Source organism: Coenobita brevimanus, chromosome 100, assembly GCF_032717465.1.
Source record: "Coenobita brevimanus isolate Jiangsu-jjx chromosome 100, ASM3271746v2, whole genome shotgun sequence".
Classification (NCBI taxonomy): Eukaryota; Metazoa; Arthropoda; class Malacostraca; order Decapoda; family Coenobitidae; genus Coenobita; species Coenobita brevimanus.
In genome coordinates, this window is record NC_137053.1 from 6,901,582 (window position 1) to 6,920,615 (window position 19,034).

Below are 19,034 nucleotides of genomic sequence, written 5' to 3' on the forward strand. Positions count from 1 at the left end.
GTTAAAACATTGTTGAGATGGAAAAGAGTTTAAAAAGATATTAATAAAAGTACATAATTTGTGTGTAATTATAAACGAATTTCAAACATACTGTTCATTATAACTTCAGCTGTTTGGCGTGTGACAGTTTAGATGAAAGCATTATAGTACATAAATGCACTGCACAGGAGTATGTACAATGAGGTAAATTATTCTTATGCGTTTTATTTGCATACATATTGACTAATTTACTGGATGACGATATCAGGAATGACGATCTCAGGAACAAATTCTGTGGCAGGAATCTTTTGGCCTTTGATGACGGTGTTGGGAACTAGTGGGCTGTCGAAGGTTGGAACATTGGTGAGGTCGATTGGAGTGGTGAAGTTGGTGGGGATGTTGGGCTGTGGGAACAACTCGACAAAGGCTTTGATGGCATCCATGAGGACTGGAACGGTAGCCTCGGCCGCCTGCTGTTGCTTGGTGTATTTCTCGGTGTCATAGACGGCCCTTGCCTTACTCTGTACCTGGATGGCTGCACGTCCGACAGGCAGAAAGGCCAGAGTTATCTTGTTAAATCTTTCCATGGGAGTGCCGCTGGTGTTTGTGAGTGCTTCAGTGACAGCAGGTAGAACTTTGTTGATTACGTCAGTGGTGATGGCGGGATCCACCTGGGATGTTCTTTGCATTATGTTAGTTAATGTTTTGGCAGCATCGTTGCTTGGCACGCTCCTTAGCTGTGACAGTGGCACGGCAGCTGCCACGCCCATCACGGCAAGTATAGTACCTACCACCTGCACAGAATAAGTTATAAATACGTTTATAAAAAGTAATTAGAGGGTTAAATGTAATACGATGAACCTTTGACTTTAAAAAATACTGATACATTAATGAAGCTTAAAAGTGAGCATTATCTGAATCAGAAATTAAGCTTCCTGTTTTATTCGGAGGACAGTAAGTAATTTTTAAAAATTTAGTATTAATGACCTCCCTATTTGTCATCACTGGTTTCAGCGTATTGTACCCCCTGGGGGTAGGGAGGTTTCAAGAATACTCCCCCAGTATCCCTGCTTGTACGTGGCGACTAAAAGGGTTGTTGGTGGGTTAGTGCCCCACCCCGTAAAAAGAACTACACTCAACCCTCGGCTATCACGAGTTCCTCTATAGCGTATCTCGCTATCACGCCTATATATAAAACTACCCAAATACCTTTATCATGCACTAAATGCTTGCTATCGTGCACCGCAAATGTTCGAAAATTTGAAAAAGCCCAGGCTCCAGTGCTCCGCCCAGCCAACAAAAGCTTCACTCCGTGATTGGTCGTGTGACGTCAGCGCCAGCCGAGCGCTGATTGGCCGCCTGACCGAGTCTCCTGCCCGCCAAACCATTCAAGTGCGCGCCCTCAGACAATGAACAGTAATAGCGAGAACCATGGCCAATGGTACCCCCTCCCCGTCCCCCTACCATCACCCGACATAATGCTGCGGCACCTGGCAGGGAGATAAAGAAGAGGAAGAACCTAAGTTATGCAGATAACCTGGAAATGTGAAACTTATAGAGGATGGTGAGACCAAGCGAAGTGTGGGGAAGAAATATAAAATCGATGAATCAACTGTGAGGTGTATTTATAAGAATCGTGATCACATCATAAAACAGGCTCATTTTTAGACTATTATATATTAATATGTGGTACAAAAAGGGTATCTTACGGGTAAATATTGACGTCATTGCACCAATTAGAATTATTACCATAAATTCTTCAATTCGGCTATCACTGTTTCAACTGTAGCGCAGCCATAGCGGGACCAATTGGGAGTGATAGCCGAGGGTTGAGTGTAACTAAAAAAGCGAATAATAAATAAATAAATAAAAATAGTTTATTCAATACACGAATATAAAAAACTGTGTGGATTCATTATTAATAAAACAAATTGACCTAGTCTATAGCATTATACAACAGCTGTCTGTTTTTTCAATTTTTAATGGTAGGTGGTGGCGACCATCATCCACTCACTTGATGTAGAGCTGCCTACTTCTTCCTTAGCCTTTATCATTCTTTTTCTGTGTCTGCCCTCCTCTCTTCATATTTCTCCCATCTTTCCTGTCACTTCTTATTGCTTTACTTTCCTTTACATGTGGCTTTACATTGAATGACAAGCCAAATGGTTTCTTGTAAGCCAAGAAACCATTTACTACGCTGGGTGGTAACCATATAACCAAACCATACGTGCTCCCTACGTGTCAACAAGTGGGTTGGTGGAGGATTAGTGCCCCTCCCCATAAAACAAATAACTCAAAGTCAAATGGCCACCCCTTGCGGGATTATGGCGTCTGGCGATAGATAGATAGATAGATGCAATGTAATGAAGGTGGTATTTCAAATTTAGATGCGGGAGCGTTGCTAGGAGCGGCTGTGTCTGTCTCTCTGTCACTAACAATTTTCATACACTAGGTTCTTCAGCGTCGTAGATTTTGTTTTAGCGAATTTAGGGAAGCCACACCATTTCGAACCAAACGACCCTCTCTCACCGCACAAAATCACCCTTTAACACCACAGTACACCAAAAACATTAACCGAAGGGCCCTGAAGCTCCGGCTATGAGGTAGTTTTGCGCCTGTTATACATTCTGTATTCTCTGGAAATGCAGGCTAGTTTTGTTTTGAAATATTATCCACCAAGAGACTGTCGTTCTTTTGAGAGAATGGTGAAGAAAATTGTTTGATAAATGGAAATGTCCTTATTGAGAATGTTTGCAAATGTGTGATGAAAAGCTAACTACACAGTTTGGACAGCAGTATGCTATGACAGCGTTGTTATAAAGTAGGCAGAATATTCTAGACATGAACAACTTTGGATCTTATCCTATTCTAGTGAACCTTGTCAAACAATCGTGTCACGGTGCCTTTTTTTTTTTTTTTTTTTTTTTTTTTTTCATAATACAACAAAACGTCTGCGGCCTGCCTCTTAACCATGATACCTTGGCTGAGGACTTCATTTATTTCCCGCAGGATATTGACACAAGAATTTGAGAAGCCATTCGAATTCGAAGAGTTAATTAATGTAAAAACTTCATTTATGGAATACAGACTTCCATTCACAAAGAAACTAGTTGATATGGGTTTATATGAGACACTGCTTCTACTCTAACTTGGCCCAAGTTTGCCATCTCTCCGTCTTCAGTGCTAAGTTGTAATACCAGATTAATTCTAGAGTATGATGTTAGTCTTGAAGAAATGCAATGGAAAGAATGTAGAGCCATATCATCGCCTTTTTCAGCCATTGAACCATGTGAAATAAGCATCATAAAGCCAAAATCTTGGCCAAATTAGTGTAGAAGTATATTCACGTTTGACCATACTGTGTGAGATCGCCTGATAGCAGAAATAAAAAAGTCCTCGGTTTGATCAGGCTCATACGATCTGAAGATTAGGGATACAAATGTTGTGCAAATGCTCACCTGAGACTGCATGGCTGCGGGTGTGGGACGCTGGGTGTTGAGGGATAGATGCCTGGTGTAGAGAGTAGGGGTATGTATGGAGTGTCGTGGGCCAGCAAGCCAATATATATGTTGTTGCGGCCGGAGAGGGATGCCAGACATGTTAATTCATTGCCGGGGTTGTCCTTGGCGTATGATTATAAGTAGAGGAAGTGAAGGTGTGAAAGATGTAGACCATTGCTGTAGGCGATTTGTTGGCTGAGCAGGCTTTTGTTTGACGTCTGGGCAAGAAAAGTATTAGTTACCTATCCTGAATTTCCCGACCTGGACTCTCTCTCTCTCTCTCTCTCTCTTTCTCACACACACACACACACACACACACATTGAGCTGTAGCCTTATGTTCAGGTAACCTGGTCTCCAACTCATATTTCCTCACCCACAGTCATTGCCACTGTCTGTCTATCTTTCTCTTTCCGTAAATAAAAAAATACGCACATATATATCCCCCCACACTCTCTATCTCTCTTTCTCTCTAGATTGATAGATAAATAGATAGATACATAGATGGATGGATGGATAGATTGATATAGATATACAGATATATATATCATGAGAGAGAGAGAGAGAGAGGGTTGGGGGGAGGGGAATCATGCATTAGGCTACTTTCGAGGGGCTGGACTATGGGAAAATTTTCAGCAACAACCTTCCTTCGGACCTTGAAATATGATGATCCCAGATTTTGTTTCTCGCTTGGACTAGACTATTTTTTTTTCCCTTTCAGGAGAGTTTCCGTGGACTATCGGGGGTTTAATATACCTATGTGTGTGTGTGTGTGTGTGTGTGTGTGAGAGAGAGAGAGAGAGAGAGAGAGAGAGAGAAATTTTATTTCTCTGATTACTGCTTCTCATCCTTTCAGCTCCTGCAGCTCATAAGCTTTTGATATAGCAACATCTCTTTTTATTTTACTTTACTCTATGTAGTTGCTAAGTAAATATATTTACCATTTGGGAGAACTAATTTGGCGAAGAAAATCAATTATTTTTATCACCGTCGTTGCTGATTCTTCTTGCAGCCAGTTCCACCCTCCCTGACCCGTTTTTCGCACTTGTCTTTTCACAAGACGTCTTCTGCTGTCTAAGTAGTCACAATAAAGATAAGTCAAGGATATCTGGTTAAAACATTGTTGAGATGGAAAAGAGTTTAAAAAGATATTAATAAAAGTACTTAATTTGTGTGTAATTATAAACGAATTTCAAACATACTGTTCATTATAACTTCAGCTGTTTGGCGTGTGACAGTTTAGATGAAAGCATTATAGTACATAAATGCACTGCACAGGAGTATGTACAATAAGGTAAATTATTCTCATACGTTTTATTTGCATACATATTGACTAATTTACTGGATGACGATATCAGGAATGACGATCTCAGGAACAAATTCTGTGGCAGGAATCTTTTGGCCTTTGATAACGGTGTTGGGAACTAGTGGGCTGTCGAAGGTTGGAACATTGGTGAGGTCGATTGGAGTGGTGAAGTTGGTGGGGATGTTGGGCTGTGGGAACAACTCGACAAAGGCTTTGATGGCATCCATGAGGACTGGAACGGTAGCCTCGGCCGCCTGCTGTTGCTTGGTGTATTTCTCGGTGTCATAGACGGCCCTTGCCTTACTCTGTACCTGGATGGCTGCACGTCCGACAGGCAGGAAGGCCAGAGTTATCTTGTTAAATCTTTCCATGGGAGTGCCGCTGGTGTTTGTGAGTGCTTCAGTGACAGCAGGTAGAACTTTGTTGATTACGTCAGTGGTGATGGCGGGATCCACCTGGGATGTTCTTTGCATTATGTTAGTTAATGTTTTGGCAGCATCGTTGCTTGGCACGCTCCTTAGCTGTGACAGTGGCACGGCAGCTGCCACGCCCATCACGGCAAGTATAGTACCTACCACCTGCACAGAATAAGTTATAAATACGTTTATAAAAAGTAATTAGAGGGTTAAATGTAATACGATGAACCTTTGACTTTAAAAAATACTGATACATTAATGAAGCTTCAGCCTCAGCATTATCTGAATCAGAAATTAAGCTTCCTGTTTTATTCGGAGGACAGTAAGTAATTTTTAAAAATTTAGTATTAATGACCTCCCTATTTGTCATCACTGGTTTCAGCGTATTGTACCCCCTGGGGGTAGGGAGGTTTCAAGAATACTCCCCCAGTATCCCTGCTTGTACGTGGCGACTAAAAGGGTTGTTGGTGGGTTAGTGCCCCACCCCGTAAAAAGAACTACACTCAACCCTCGGCTATCACGAGTTCCTCTATAGCGTATCTCGCTATCACGCCTATATATAAAACTACCCAAATACCTTTATCATGCACTAAATGCCTGCTATCGTGCACCGCAAATGTTCGAAAATTTGAAAAAGCCCAGGCTCCAGTGCTCCGCCCAGCCAACAAAAGCTTCACTCCGTGATTGGTCGTGTGACGTCAGCGCCAGCCGAGCGCTGATTGGCCGCCTGACCGAGTCTCCTGCCCGCCAAACCATTCAAGTGCGCGCCCTCAGACAATGAACAGTAATAGCGAGAACCATGGCCAATGGTACCCCCTCCCCGTCCCCCTACCATCACCCGACATAATGCTGCGGCACCTGGCAGAGAGATAAAGAAGAGGAAGAACCTAAGTTATGCAGATAACCTGGAAATGTGAAACTTATAGAGGATGGTGAGACCAAGCGAAGTGTGGGGAAGAAATATAAAATCGATGAATCAACTGTGAGGTGTATTTATAAGAATCGTGATCACATCATAAAACAGGCTCATTTTTAGACTATTATATATTAATATGTGGTACAAAAAGGGTATCTTACGGGTAAATATTGACGTCATGGCACCAATTAGAATTATTACCATAAATTCTTCAATTCGGCTATCACTGTTTCAACTGTAGCGCAGCCATAGCGGGACCAATTGGGAGTGATAGCCGAGGGTTGAGTGTAACTAAAAAAGCGAATAATAAATAAATAAATAAAAATAGTTTATTCAATACACGAATATAAAAAACTGTGTGGATTCATTATTAATAAAACAAATTGACCTAGTCTATAGCATTATACAACAGCTGTCTGTTTTTTCAATTTTTAATGGTAGGTGGTGGCGACCATCATCCACTCACTTGATGTAGAGCTGCCTACTTCTTCCTTAGCCTTTATCATTCTTTTTCTGTGTCTGCCCCCCTCTCTTCATATTTCTCCCATCTTTCCTGTCACTTCTTATTGCTTTACTTTCCTTTACATGTGGCTTTACATTGAATGACAAGCCAAATGGTTTCTTGTAAGCCAAGAAACCATTTACTACGCTGGGTGGTAACCATATAACCAAACCATAAGTGCTCCCTACGTGTCAACAAGTGGGTTGGTGGAGGATTAGTGCCCCTCCCCATAAAACAAATAACTCAAAGTCAAATGGCCACCCCTTGCGGGATTATGGCGTCTGGCGATAGATAGATAGATAGATGCAATGTAATGAAGGTGGTATTTCAAATTTAGATGCGGGAGCGTTGCTAGGAGCGGCTGTGTCTGTCTCTCTGTCACTAACAATTTTCATACACTAGGTTCTTCAGCGTCGTAGATTTTGTTTTAGCGAATTTAGGGAAGCCACACCATTTCGAACCAAACGACCCTCTCTCACCGCACAAAATCACCCTTTAACACCACAGTACACCAAAAACATTAACCGAAGGGCCCTGAAGCTCCGGCTATGAGGTAGTTTTGCGCCTGTTATACATTCTGTATTCTCTGGAAATGCAGGCTAGTTTTGTTTTGAAATATTATCCACCAAGAGACTGTCGTTCTTTTGAGAGAATGGTGAAGAAAATTGTTTGATAAATGGAAATGTCCTTATTGAGAATGTTTGCAAATGTGTGATGAAAAGCTAACTACACAGTTTGGACAGCAGTATGCTATGACAGCGTTGTTATAAAGTAGGCAGAATATTCTAGACATGAACAACTTTGGATCTTATCCTATTCTAGTGAACCTTGTCAAACAATCGTGTCACGGTGCCTTTTTTTTTTTTTTTTTTTTTTTTTTTCATAATACAACAAAACGTCTGCGGCCTGCCTCTTAACCATGATACCTTGGCTGAGGACTTCATTTATTTCCCGCAGGATATTGACACAAGAATTTGAGAAGCCATTCGAATTCGAAGAGTTAATTAATGTAAAAACTTCATTTATGGAATACAGACTTCCATTCACAAAGAAACTAGTTGATATGGGTTTATATGAGACACTGCTTCTACTCTAACTTGGCCCAAGTTTGCCATCTCTCCGTCTTCAGTGCTAAGTTGTAATACCAGATTAATTCTAGAGTATGATGTTAGTCTTGAAGAAATGCAATGGAAAGAATGTAGAGCCATATCATCGCCTTTTTCAGCCATTGAACCATGTGAAATAAGCATCATAAAGCCAAAATCTTGGCCAAATTAGTGTAGAAGAAGTATATTCACGTTTGAGCATACTGTGTGAGATCGCCTGATAGCAGAAATAAAAAAGTCCTCGGTTTGATCAGGCTCATACGATCTGAAGATTCGAGACGCAAATGTTGTGCAAATGCTCACCTGAGACTGCATGGCTGCGGATGTGGGACGCTGGGTGTAGAGGGATAGATGCTTGGTGTTGGGAGTAGGGGTATGTATGGAGTGTCGTGGGCCAGCAAGCCAATATATATGTTGATGCAGCCGGAGAGGGATGCCAGACACGTTAATTCATTGCCGGGGTTGTCCTTGGCGTATGATTATAAGTAGAGGAAGTGAAGGTGTGAAAGATGTAGACTATTGCTGTAGGTGATTTGTTGGCTGTGCAGGCTTTTGTTTGACATCTGGGCAAGAAAAGTATTAGTTACCTATCCTGAATTTCCCGACCTGGACTCTCTTTCTCTCTCTCTCTCTCTCTCTCTCTCTCTCTCTCTCTCTCACACACACACACACACACACACACACACACACACACATTGAGCTATAGCCTTATGTTCAGGTAACCAGGCCTCCAACTCATACAGTATTTCCGCAGCCACAGTCTTTGCCACTATCTGTTTATCTTTCTCTTTCCATAAATAAATAAATACGCACATTATATATCCCCCCGCCCTCTCTATCTCTCTTTCTCTCTAGATTGATAGATAGATTTATAGATACATAGATGGATGGATGGATAGATTGATATAGATATACAGATATATATATGAAGAGAGGGAGAGAGAGAGAGAAGGGGAGGGGAATCATGTATTAGGCTACTTTCGAGGGGCTGGACTATGGGAAAATTTTCAGCAACAACTTTCCTTGGGACTTTGAAATATGATGATCCCAGATTTTGTTTCTCGCTTGGACTAGACGATTTTTTTCCCGTTCAGGAGAGACTCCGTGGACTATAGGGACTTTAATATAACTGTGTGTGTGTGTGTGTGTGTGTGTGTGTGTGTGTGTGAGAGAGAGAGAGAGAGAGAGAGAGAGAGAGAGAGAACTAAATTTTAAGGGAGAAAAAAATATTGAAATCAGCAAGACACTGAGATTTATTTTAAATAACACTATTCATATTCCATTAGCCCTTCACCTATCAAAGTCACATTGTAAGCAGTGTGTATTCTGCTATAGTTCCCCTCATTGTCATTTCTTCAAAGAGCAGTTTTCTATCACTATTTCTATCGTGTAGTGTGGGCCAGGGCTGAAAGGAATTTGAAGATATCTATTGGCAAGGGAGAGAGATCAGTGTGTTCTTTGATGACTTGGGTATGTATGGAGACAATGGATATAGTTAATAGCGAGAAAATAAAAACTTGTATGTGAGGAGCTTGAAAAAGTTATGGAGGACTAATTATAAGATGCTTGACTGTAGTATCTGAATGCACGAGGAAGGGATGAGGCAAAGAAACTAAAGAAATAATAATGAAAATGGATGGATGAGTATTTACGGAGATGCACATGACAAATCTCTCTCTCCCTCTCTCTCTACGTATTACTCGTCATAATAGCTCTACCGGACAAGTGCTGGAAGAGTGCCTTAATCAGATGAAACAAGTAGGAGTGGATAGTTTTGCCTGTGTGCTAGAGGATTTTGGAGGCTTAAACTGAGTATATGATGGAGTGGCTCAGTTTGGTTCGTACTCGAATGATGGTTCCTGAGGCTCTGTATTTTCCTTTTCCTTTTTCTGGCTCCTGCACACCTCAGTGGTTGTAGCAGGAGTGTAATAATAATAATAATAATAATAATAATAATGATGATGATGATGATAATGAGAGAGTAGTTCTGATGATGATGATGATGATAGTAATAATATTAATAATAATAATATTGCAACTACTGCTACAACTGCTACTGCTTTTACTACTATGTATAGTGAAAGAGTAGAAAAACGAGGAATGATGATTATGACAATGATGACGTCAAGAATAATGGTGAAGGATATAGCACTGAGGACTTTGGAAATTGGTAGGGCCATAAACACGAGAATGGAAGGACCGAGGACACGTAAAAAAAAGAATGATACCGACTGAGGAAATAATTAGTACCCTTCTGCATCGTTCTCTTCTGTAACACACTAACATTTTTTATTTATTTCTTCAAGATAACTTCCGTGTTTAAGCGTCTCATGGTCAGGAAAACTCGAGTACTGTATTCCAGCTGAAGACAGACGATTTATTCGATTGAGAGGGAATGCTCAGTGTAGTACTATTATTGCAGCGAACGTTTTATGTAATAGGACCTTTAACACTGATATGATGCTGTGTTAATACTCATTCTGGGTGTTAAAACTGATACCGGGTGTTAGTAATGATACCGTGTGTTTATTCTAGTACTGTGTTAAAACTGATACTGCGTGTTAATTCTGATACAGTGTTAATACTGATACTGTGTGTTAATTTTGATACTGTGTTAATACTGATACTGTGTGTTAATTTAGATACTGTGTTAATACTGATACTGCGTGTTAATTTTGATACTGTGTCACTACTGATACTGAATGTTAATTTTGATACTGTGTTACTGCTGATACTGTGTGTTAATTCTGATACTGCGTTATTACTGATACTGTGTGTGTTAATTGATACTGTGTTAGTACTGATACTGGGTGTTAATTTTGATACTGTGTTAATATTGATACTGTGTGTTAATGCTAACACTGTGTTATTACTGATACTGTGTTAATACTGATTCTGTGTTAATGCTGATACTGGGTGTTAATACTGCTATTGGGTGTTAATACTGATACTGTGTGTTAATACTGATTCTGTGTTAATGCTGATACTGGGTGTTAATACTGCTATTGGGTGTTAATACTGATACTGGGCTTTAATGCTGATGCTGAGTGTTAATACTGATACTGGGTGATAATACTGATACTGTGTGTTAATACTGGTACTTGGCGCAATACTGATACTGTGTTAATACTGATACTGTGTGTTAATACTGATACTTGGCGCAATACTGATACTGTGTTAATACTGATACTTGGCGCAATACTGATACTGTGTGTTAATACTGATACTTGGCGCAATACTGATACTGTGTTAATACTGATACTTGGCGCAATACTGATACTGTGTTAATACTGATACTGGGTGTTAATACAAATACTAATAACCTCGTCAGTTATTCAGTTTAATGCCAGACGATTTTTCTTCACTGATGCATAATATTTTGAGAATTGATGGAACCATTAATCTCACCTTGGTTGGGCAAATTTTGGAGTCTATTCTAGCTGCCACCAGACGATTTTATCCAGCTGAGTGAGTCATGGGTGCTTGGGAAAGTTATTTAATTTATATATATATATATATATATATATATATATATATATATATATATATATATATATATATATATATATATATTTTACAATGGGGAGTATGTACAGTACAGTAGGTGAAAAGCGAAGGAGGGACGGAAGGGGGAGGGAAAGAGAGAGGATCAAGAGGGAAGGTTAAAAGGGAAGGGAAGGGATAGAAAGAGGGAGGAGGCAGGGATGGAAGGAGAAACGGCAATGAAGAGGAGGAGAGAGATGGGGAAGGAAGGAAAGAGGAAGGGAAGAGGGAGAAATGGAGGACAAGGATCAGGAGAGGGAGGTGGACGGGTTATCATGTAGGTAGGATCATAAAAATGGCGGTAGGGAGTGATGGAGGGAGGCGAGAGGTGTGTTACATAACAACCTAAACGTACTCCTGAAGCCGGTGACCATGGACGCGTTGCACTGTTGCCTTCACTTGAAGTTTGCACCATTTTATCCACTGGTGGGATTTCTAGCAAGAATATGGTTAAACTGTTATCAAACCTCTGTCTCCTGTAAATACCCTTCTGCAGAACAAAATCGTCTTGTAGTAGTGTGAATGAAATGGTGTAATTTTTTTCAGTCCGAAGATATGTTGTATACTCGTATTTCATTCTTGCCATCACCAAACGAGTTATCTCAATTCAGGAGAGATTCCTTGAATTAGTGGGATACATACATACATACATGCATGCATACATACCAATGTGATACATCTGTCTAGCTAGCTATCTATATCTATATCTGTCTATCTATCTATCTATCTATTTATCAATGACTATCTATCTATCTCTGTCTGTCTATCTATCTATCTATATAATGATGGCCAGCAAAACTAGCGCGATGACATACATAATTTATTGGTGACGTTTCTTTTTACACATACCATAAACCATCTTCATACCTAAGGGATCTTCAAACCTAAAAAAAAAAATTAAATCAATATATTATTTTCCTATCCTGGGCTGACAGTAATATAAAAGAACAGGGAACGGAACAGATTACATAAAATACAGTAGGCCTATATATAATTTACCAACTAAAAACAAAGCAACTGTGTACAGGAGTATTGTGAGCCAGGGCATTGTCGTAGCTCTGCTGTGCGTAGAGACTTCGCTATTACTCTCGTCAGGTTGTCCCGTACAAAAAACCATCATCCACTCACTTAATGTAGTGCTGCCTACTTCTTCCTTAGCCTTTATCATTCTTTTTCTGTGCTTGCCCTCCTCTCTTCCTATTTCTCCCATCTTTCCTGTCTCATCTTATTGCTTTTCATTCCTTTATAGGTGGCTTTACATTGAGTGACAAGCCAAATGGTTTCCTGTAAGCCAAAGAACGTTTACAACGCTGGGTGGTGACCATATAACTAAACCATACGTGCTCCTTACGTGTCAACAATTGGGTTGGTGGAGGGTTAGTGCTCCTCCCCGGAAAACAAATAACTCAGAGTCAAATGGCCACCCCTTGCTAGACTGTGGCGTCTGGCAATGGATGAATGGATGGATATATATATATATATATATATATATATATATATATATATGTGTGTGTGTGTGTGTGTGGGTGGGTGGGTGGGTGGGTTAACTTTCAGGGGTCCCTGCAGTTTAAAAAGCCCTCTAAGATGTAAAATCATTTGGCGATAGCTGGTATAATCTACATTACGTCGTAAGATTAGAAAAGTTAAAGTGTCCATACAATGTGGAACGTTAAGTGGATAACGGTAGACGACAGGTAAAGAAGGAGGGGCAGACCAGTGTTGAAAATTTAATCCCACTTTTTTTTTTTTTTTTGTCTGGGCCTTGACAGGTTGTTGCCTACGACCCAAAACTCCTCCTGTGTACCATAAACCACCACATGTTACCGTTAGGCACTAATACCATCGACCATACCTGGAAAGATTGTTTTATTCAGGCCTGGCATAATGCTGTGAGCTGTGGTGCTTTTTTTTTTTTTTTTTCTTTGTCGGTTTGTATTGTAAAAGATCAATAAAACCATTCAATGAAGTTAAATAATCAGACTGTTCCTGCCCCAGCCTCGAATCGTTCTCGCGTCCCATCAGACAACAGAAAAGAAATAGCTAAAGTGAGTGAATTTAGTTAATTTGAGTTACTGCTCCTCCTTACGATTCAATAATGTGTCAAAAAGTGGAAACTGTTTTGTGTTAGTGGTTGTTTATATTTACATCGGCAACCAGGGCTATTATCATGTCCATAGCTGCATCTTATCCCTTCGTCCACATCCACAGGCCCGCCACATCCACATCCCCCTCACATTCGCATCTGCATTCTTATCCATATCCACATTAGTATTCACATCCACAGCCACTTCACAAACACATGAGTAGTCCATATCCACGTTCACATCCACAACCACATCTACATCCACATATACATCCACATTTATATTCACTTCTACAGCCATATGAAAGTTCATGCTCACATCCACATCGATAACCACATTCACAGCCACAGCCACATCCCCAACCACATCCACCTACACGTCCACACCTCTTACTACAGTTTAATTCATATCCACATGAAAATCCACATCCACGTTCATATCCACATGCATGCTGACTTCCATACTCACATGCACATCTAAAAGTCATATCCATGTCCTCATCAGTATCCACATTCCCAGCTCTACCACCATCCTATCATCTACAAGCTTGTTCACATCCACAGCCAAAGCGACCTTAAATCCATCGATCACGTCATCAGCATCAGCATCAACATCAACATCCACATCAGCATCCAAATCCATTGTTACATTCACGTTCACACACCACATCGACATCCACATCCATAACTCACATCAGCATCTACACATCCACACTTAGAACCTTACTTGCCCACATCCGTACTGATGTTAACGCCAGTGACCACATCCACACCTACTGTATAACATCTGTCCAGTTTACACCTACACTGACACTGATGCATCCACATTCCTATCCACACCCACACTGACCCTGAAATATCCATATCAACAGGCGCAACTTTAGTCATATCCATATCAATAATGGCGTTAATAACATCGACGACAATCACATCCACATCAAAATCTAAGATTTAGCTCATCAAAAGCTACATCCATCAGCATACATATCCACATCCACATCCTCATCCACACCCACATCCATATCTGCGTTCACGTTCACATGTAAAATATGTTAAGTCACATTTATACCTAAAATTTGACACATCCACATTCGCAACTGCATCCACATCCACATCCACATCTACCACTTTCACGCTATGTCTACTTTGATGCTGGTTAACTTATAAGGAAACTATTATTTCATTCTGTAAATTGGTTCGCGATTCGCCATAACTACTCCATTAGATCAGAAGGAATATGGAAGTGAAAATATACAAGAAACACAGTGATGTGTGGTACTGGTTTATGGTTATGGAGTCTTGTTCATCCTGTAACTTGGTACTTGATTGTTACGTAGCCTTGTTCATACTGTAACTCAGTCAAGAAATCTAGTTCCTCCTGTAAATTGGGTAAGATCATCTTGTAAATTGGTTAAGAAGTCTTGTTCATCCTGTAAATTGGTTAAGAAGCATTGCTCATCCTGTAAATTGGTTAAGAAGCCTTGCTCATCCGGTAAATTGGTTAAGAAGCTTTGTTCATCCTGTAAATTTGCCTTGTTCATCCTGTAAATTGGTTAAGAAGTCTTGTTCATCCTGTAAATTGGTTAAGAAGCCTTGTTCATCCTGTAAATTGGTTAAGAAGTCTTGTTCATCCTGTAAATTGGTTAAGAAGTCTTGTTCATCCTGTAAATTGGTTAAGAAGTCTTGTTCATCCCGTAAATTGGTTAAAAAGTCTTGCTCATCCTGTAAATTGGTTAAAAAGTCTTGCTCATCCTGTAAATTGGTTAAAAAGCCTTGTTCATCCTGTAAATTGGTTAAGAAGTCTTGTTCATCCTGTAAACCGATTAAGAAGTCTTGTCCAACCTGTAAATCGGTTAAGTAGTGTTGTCCATCTTGTAAATCGGTTAAGACCTTTTATAACTGCGTCTCTCTTGGGTTCACCTTATCCTCCCCCAGGACCACCTTCCACCTCCAAATCAGTCCACTTATGGTCGGGACAACTTTATTATTATTCTGCCCAGGTGTATTTTCATTGGGCCCAGAATGAGCTGTTTCGAGGCCTGAGTGTTAATCCTGCCACCATTAGCCCGCTGATGGTCGAGACAAACCTATTATCCCATTTCAGTTAACTCCAGACGATTTTATTCAGCTGAGAGTGAGTTTTAGGAGCTTGGACGTTTATACTATCGCCGTTGACCCTCTCGCTGTTGGAATGACTCTAGAATTGTATTAAAGGGAAGGCCAGACGATTTAATTCATCTGAGAGTGAGTCTTAGGAGCCTGAGTTAACTCCCGTGACTGCCTTGCTGCTGTCATGCGCCGTTAACCCTTTCTGTCCCATGACGTCTGTTACTTCCTGCTACCGCCAGACGATTTTATTCAGCTAGAGAAAGAGACCAATTGAAGTGAAGAGGGTGATGAAATTTATACCTACCTCCTCCTGTTCGAAAAATCTTCCCCTAAACTGAATTGAATTGTCTGACGGTAGCAAATCAGACAGCACAACAAGGAGCAAAAGTTCGTCGACACTTTTCTCCTGGTTATGGCAGTGGAAGATGTTACGGGAAGTGCTTTTATGTAATAGCAGTATGAGGCACATAGTAAAAGAGTATGTGAATGAAGGGATACTGTCTGTCGTTTTAGAAGGAATGAGAAATTTGTAAGGCCGGACACTCTGTTGGCTCAGGACTGTCAGAGAACTTTTGTTTATGGCTCTACGTCGTCGCAGCAAAGTGGTTAAGCATAAATTTTCCCCCTACTCCCAAAACACACACACACACACACACACACACACACACACACACACACACATACAGAGAGAGAGAGAGAGAGAGAGAGAGAGAGAGAGAGAGAGAGAGATTTTCCCTCACTCACGACAGTTCTACCCTTTGGAGTGGTCAGGAGAAGGGGGATGGGGTGAAGTATGAGTGAGGGTGTGTGTGAGTTGGAAAAAGGACAGCATTCTGGCAGAGGTGAGAATGATATGAGGCGAGTCATTTGTGATCACTTTAGAGCTTAAGGTCATAGACAGATAATTAGAGAGACAAATTTCCTTACCGATATTTCAACCCAGTTCCTGTTGTCATAACCTTTTTCTTCAGATGGCGCATTTCCCCTTTAGTTTGGCTACTTCCAGACGATGTTATACGGCTTACTGGCGACTTTTTTCATCTTTCGTGGGATTGATATAGCCTTAATTAACCCTTTCACTACAAGACATTCACTCTAAGTTGGATAAGTATTGTGTAGGGGCAGCAAGAATAACCTTAAAAAAAAAAAAAATAAGATTCATTGGCTTCCCAGTAGTTAGCGCAAAATTTTCCTCACACTAATTGCCCTCTTGAAAATTAAATGAAAAATGAAAAGAAAATAAAGACGAAAGTATGATTTTTTTTTTTTTTTTTCGCTTGAATTAATGGCTATCGGCCATATTGTGGCCATTAAGCCATAGAGTCTATGTACAAGATAAATACACAAAAATACACAAAAGACATTGAAATAAACAAAAGATGCAAATAAACAAAGATGCCCGAATAGATAAAGACAGTTACACAAAAGGACACATATTCAGCTCAAAATACAGGCTATGGAGGTCTTAGTCACACGGGAGGCAGTGATATGAGGCTAATGGCTGAAGGATGGTTAAACCTCAGATGAAGCAGAACTGGAGCCTGAGTCAGAAGCAGAGTCTGTGCCATTGAGGTGCGAAAGTACAATCCTGAGGGTGTAGGACAGGATTCGAACTACCTCGGGGTCGGTGACAGCCTGAAGGGACCCCCGGCGCAACTCTTTGAAAGAAAGCAAGGCCCGCTGGTAGTCCCCCTTACTGAACTCCTCCTGCCCACACTCCTCAGGTGCCTTGTCCTCGTAGTACCGCAACTGCTGCTCCATGCTCTTGAGGCCAAACCGGGTGAGGGGGGTAAAGTTGCCCCAAGAGAGTCGCCGAGCTGAAGCAGAGGGTGTGGGACTCGCTGGTGCTTGAGCCTCAGGTGAAGGGGTAGGTACATCTGAAGGCACCACGGGAGACACAGAAGGGGTGGGAACTCCTACCTCAGGTGATGATGAGGGTTCATCGTCCCCAACTTCCATGGGCACAGCAAGGAGGGACTGAGAGGTAGACTGGCGGGAGACAGCACGCCCTGACAGGCGAATCCTCGTTGGGGGAGTTGAGGGTTGCAGCTGCAGCACCCTCGGGACCAAAGAAGTGGGGGTCGCAGGGGGCCCAGAACGACGACACGGGGCCCTCCTCCCAGGCCTCCTCTGCACTATGGGTGTGGAGGAAAATGACTCGGGAATTATGATGGCAGGGAGCCCATTGGCCTTGAAGATGGCAGGCAGGCGCTGGGCAAAAACTGCCAAATCTCCCCCCGAGAAGGCCTTGGCAACCTCCACACACATAGTAACGATGGTGGAGGCAGAGGAGGCAAGGAAGGAGGCAGAAGCAGCAGCTGGAGGCTGGCGCTGGCGCCGACGACGGGAAAGGGCGTGGGGAGAGCCCCGCACCACCTGGCCTGCAGGGCCAGTAACAAAGGCAGCTACAGGACCCTTGGCGCTCTCCTCCACCACGAACTCCACCACCTCGCCAGCAGCAACTGAAGGTATAGAATGGGCGGGGTTAGGGGCTACAATGGAAGAGCGGTGGATAAAAATGTCGGCGCCTGTGTCCCGACGAGTCAGGAAGCCGTACCCCTTCCTAACGTGGTACCACCGTACTTGCCCCACCACCTTACTCCCCATGCCTCCGTGTTCCGCATCCTCGGCTAACTTTATGTTCTCCTTGGTACGAGCCATGGTGCAGTCCCAAACAGACGTGTTGCCTTCTCAACTGCTCGCAACGCTCTCCCAGCCACAAAGTACAGCCATGAAGGAGTGTGCTAAAGGCGGTGGCTAGCCCACTAACGTCTGGAGCAGCGCGTTGTGCTCGACTCGAAAGTATGAGGTATCACACAAACAGTACCTTGATAAGTCTGAAAATTTCGTGGTGACAGACGAAGCTTTATTTGCTGCTCAGCCCAAGAACTTAATCACTGGTCAGGAGGGGCTCTCAGTGCACGGCAATAAAGAATGTAAAGTGCTAAAGAGTTTGTAATAAAATGATATAATTAATGGGTTGTGCTCATAACCGAAACTCATTTCATTTGTAATTTACCCCTATGTTTCGGTAAATATCCGTATTTTATTCACCCATCATCTAATTTAATAGTTTTTTGCCCCATCAACACCGACTTACCATCCCATTTAATCCTCTTTTTTTATTTTTTTTTCTTCCATCAGCATCATAGGGGCCCGGCGATACACTACTCAACCCCGACATTTAAGCCGATATGACCAGCCTCATTTGCCCTTGGGTGTCATTATGTGAGCAATAACCTTACCCTTCCCATAGAGGTAAACAAATTATGGGATGGCATCACATCCTGTTGGAGCGCCATGGGCCACTAGACCACCAGGCATAATTTAATCATATAGTTGTCATCCACTGTAATAAATGGTTTCCTGGGCTGTGGAAAACCATCTGGCTTGCCTCAGTGTAGTGGGAGCTGAAGGCATCATTGCATCGAGTGCGTGGATGGCAAGTATTTAGCTCCAGAAGTGACGTACTTTTTAGAAATTTATATCTGCTATCTCCAGACGATTTTATTCAGCTTTAAAGAACGCTCCGAAAACTCTTAATCCAGATGATTTCCTGGTTAGTTTATTGTGCAA

The 19,034-nt window shown here is 41.7% G+C and overlaps 1 protein-coding gene across 1 annotated transcript; it reads right to left on the reverse strand.

The window, feature by feature from the left end:
* Positions 1 to 227: 227 nt before the first annotated feature.
* Positions 228 to 3,578, reverse strand: LOC145414550 (uncharacterized). Its single transcript, XM_080284070.1, has 2 exons — positions 3,438 to 3,578; positions 228 to 773 (listed from the first exon to the last, which is right to left on the reverse strand). The coding sequence occupies exons 1-2, from the start codon at positions 3,576 to 3,578 to the stop codon at positions 228 to 230; spliced, it is 687 nt and encodes a 228-aa protein (XP_080140196.1).
* Positions 3,579 to 19,034: the final 15,456 nt, after the last annotated feature.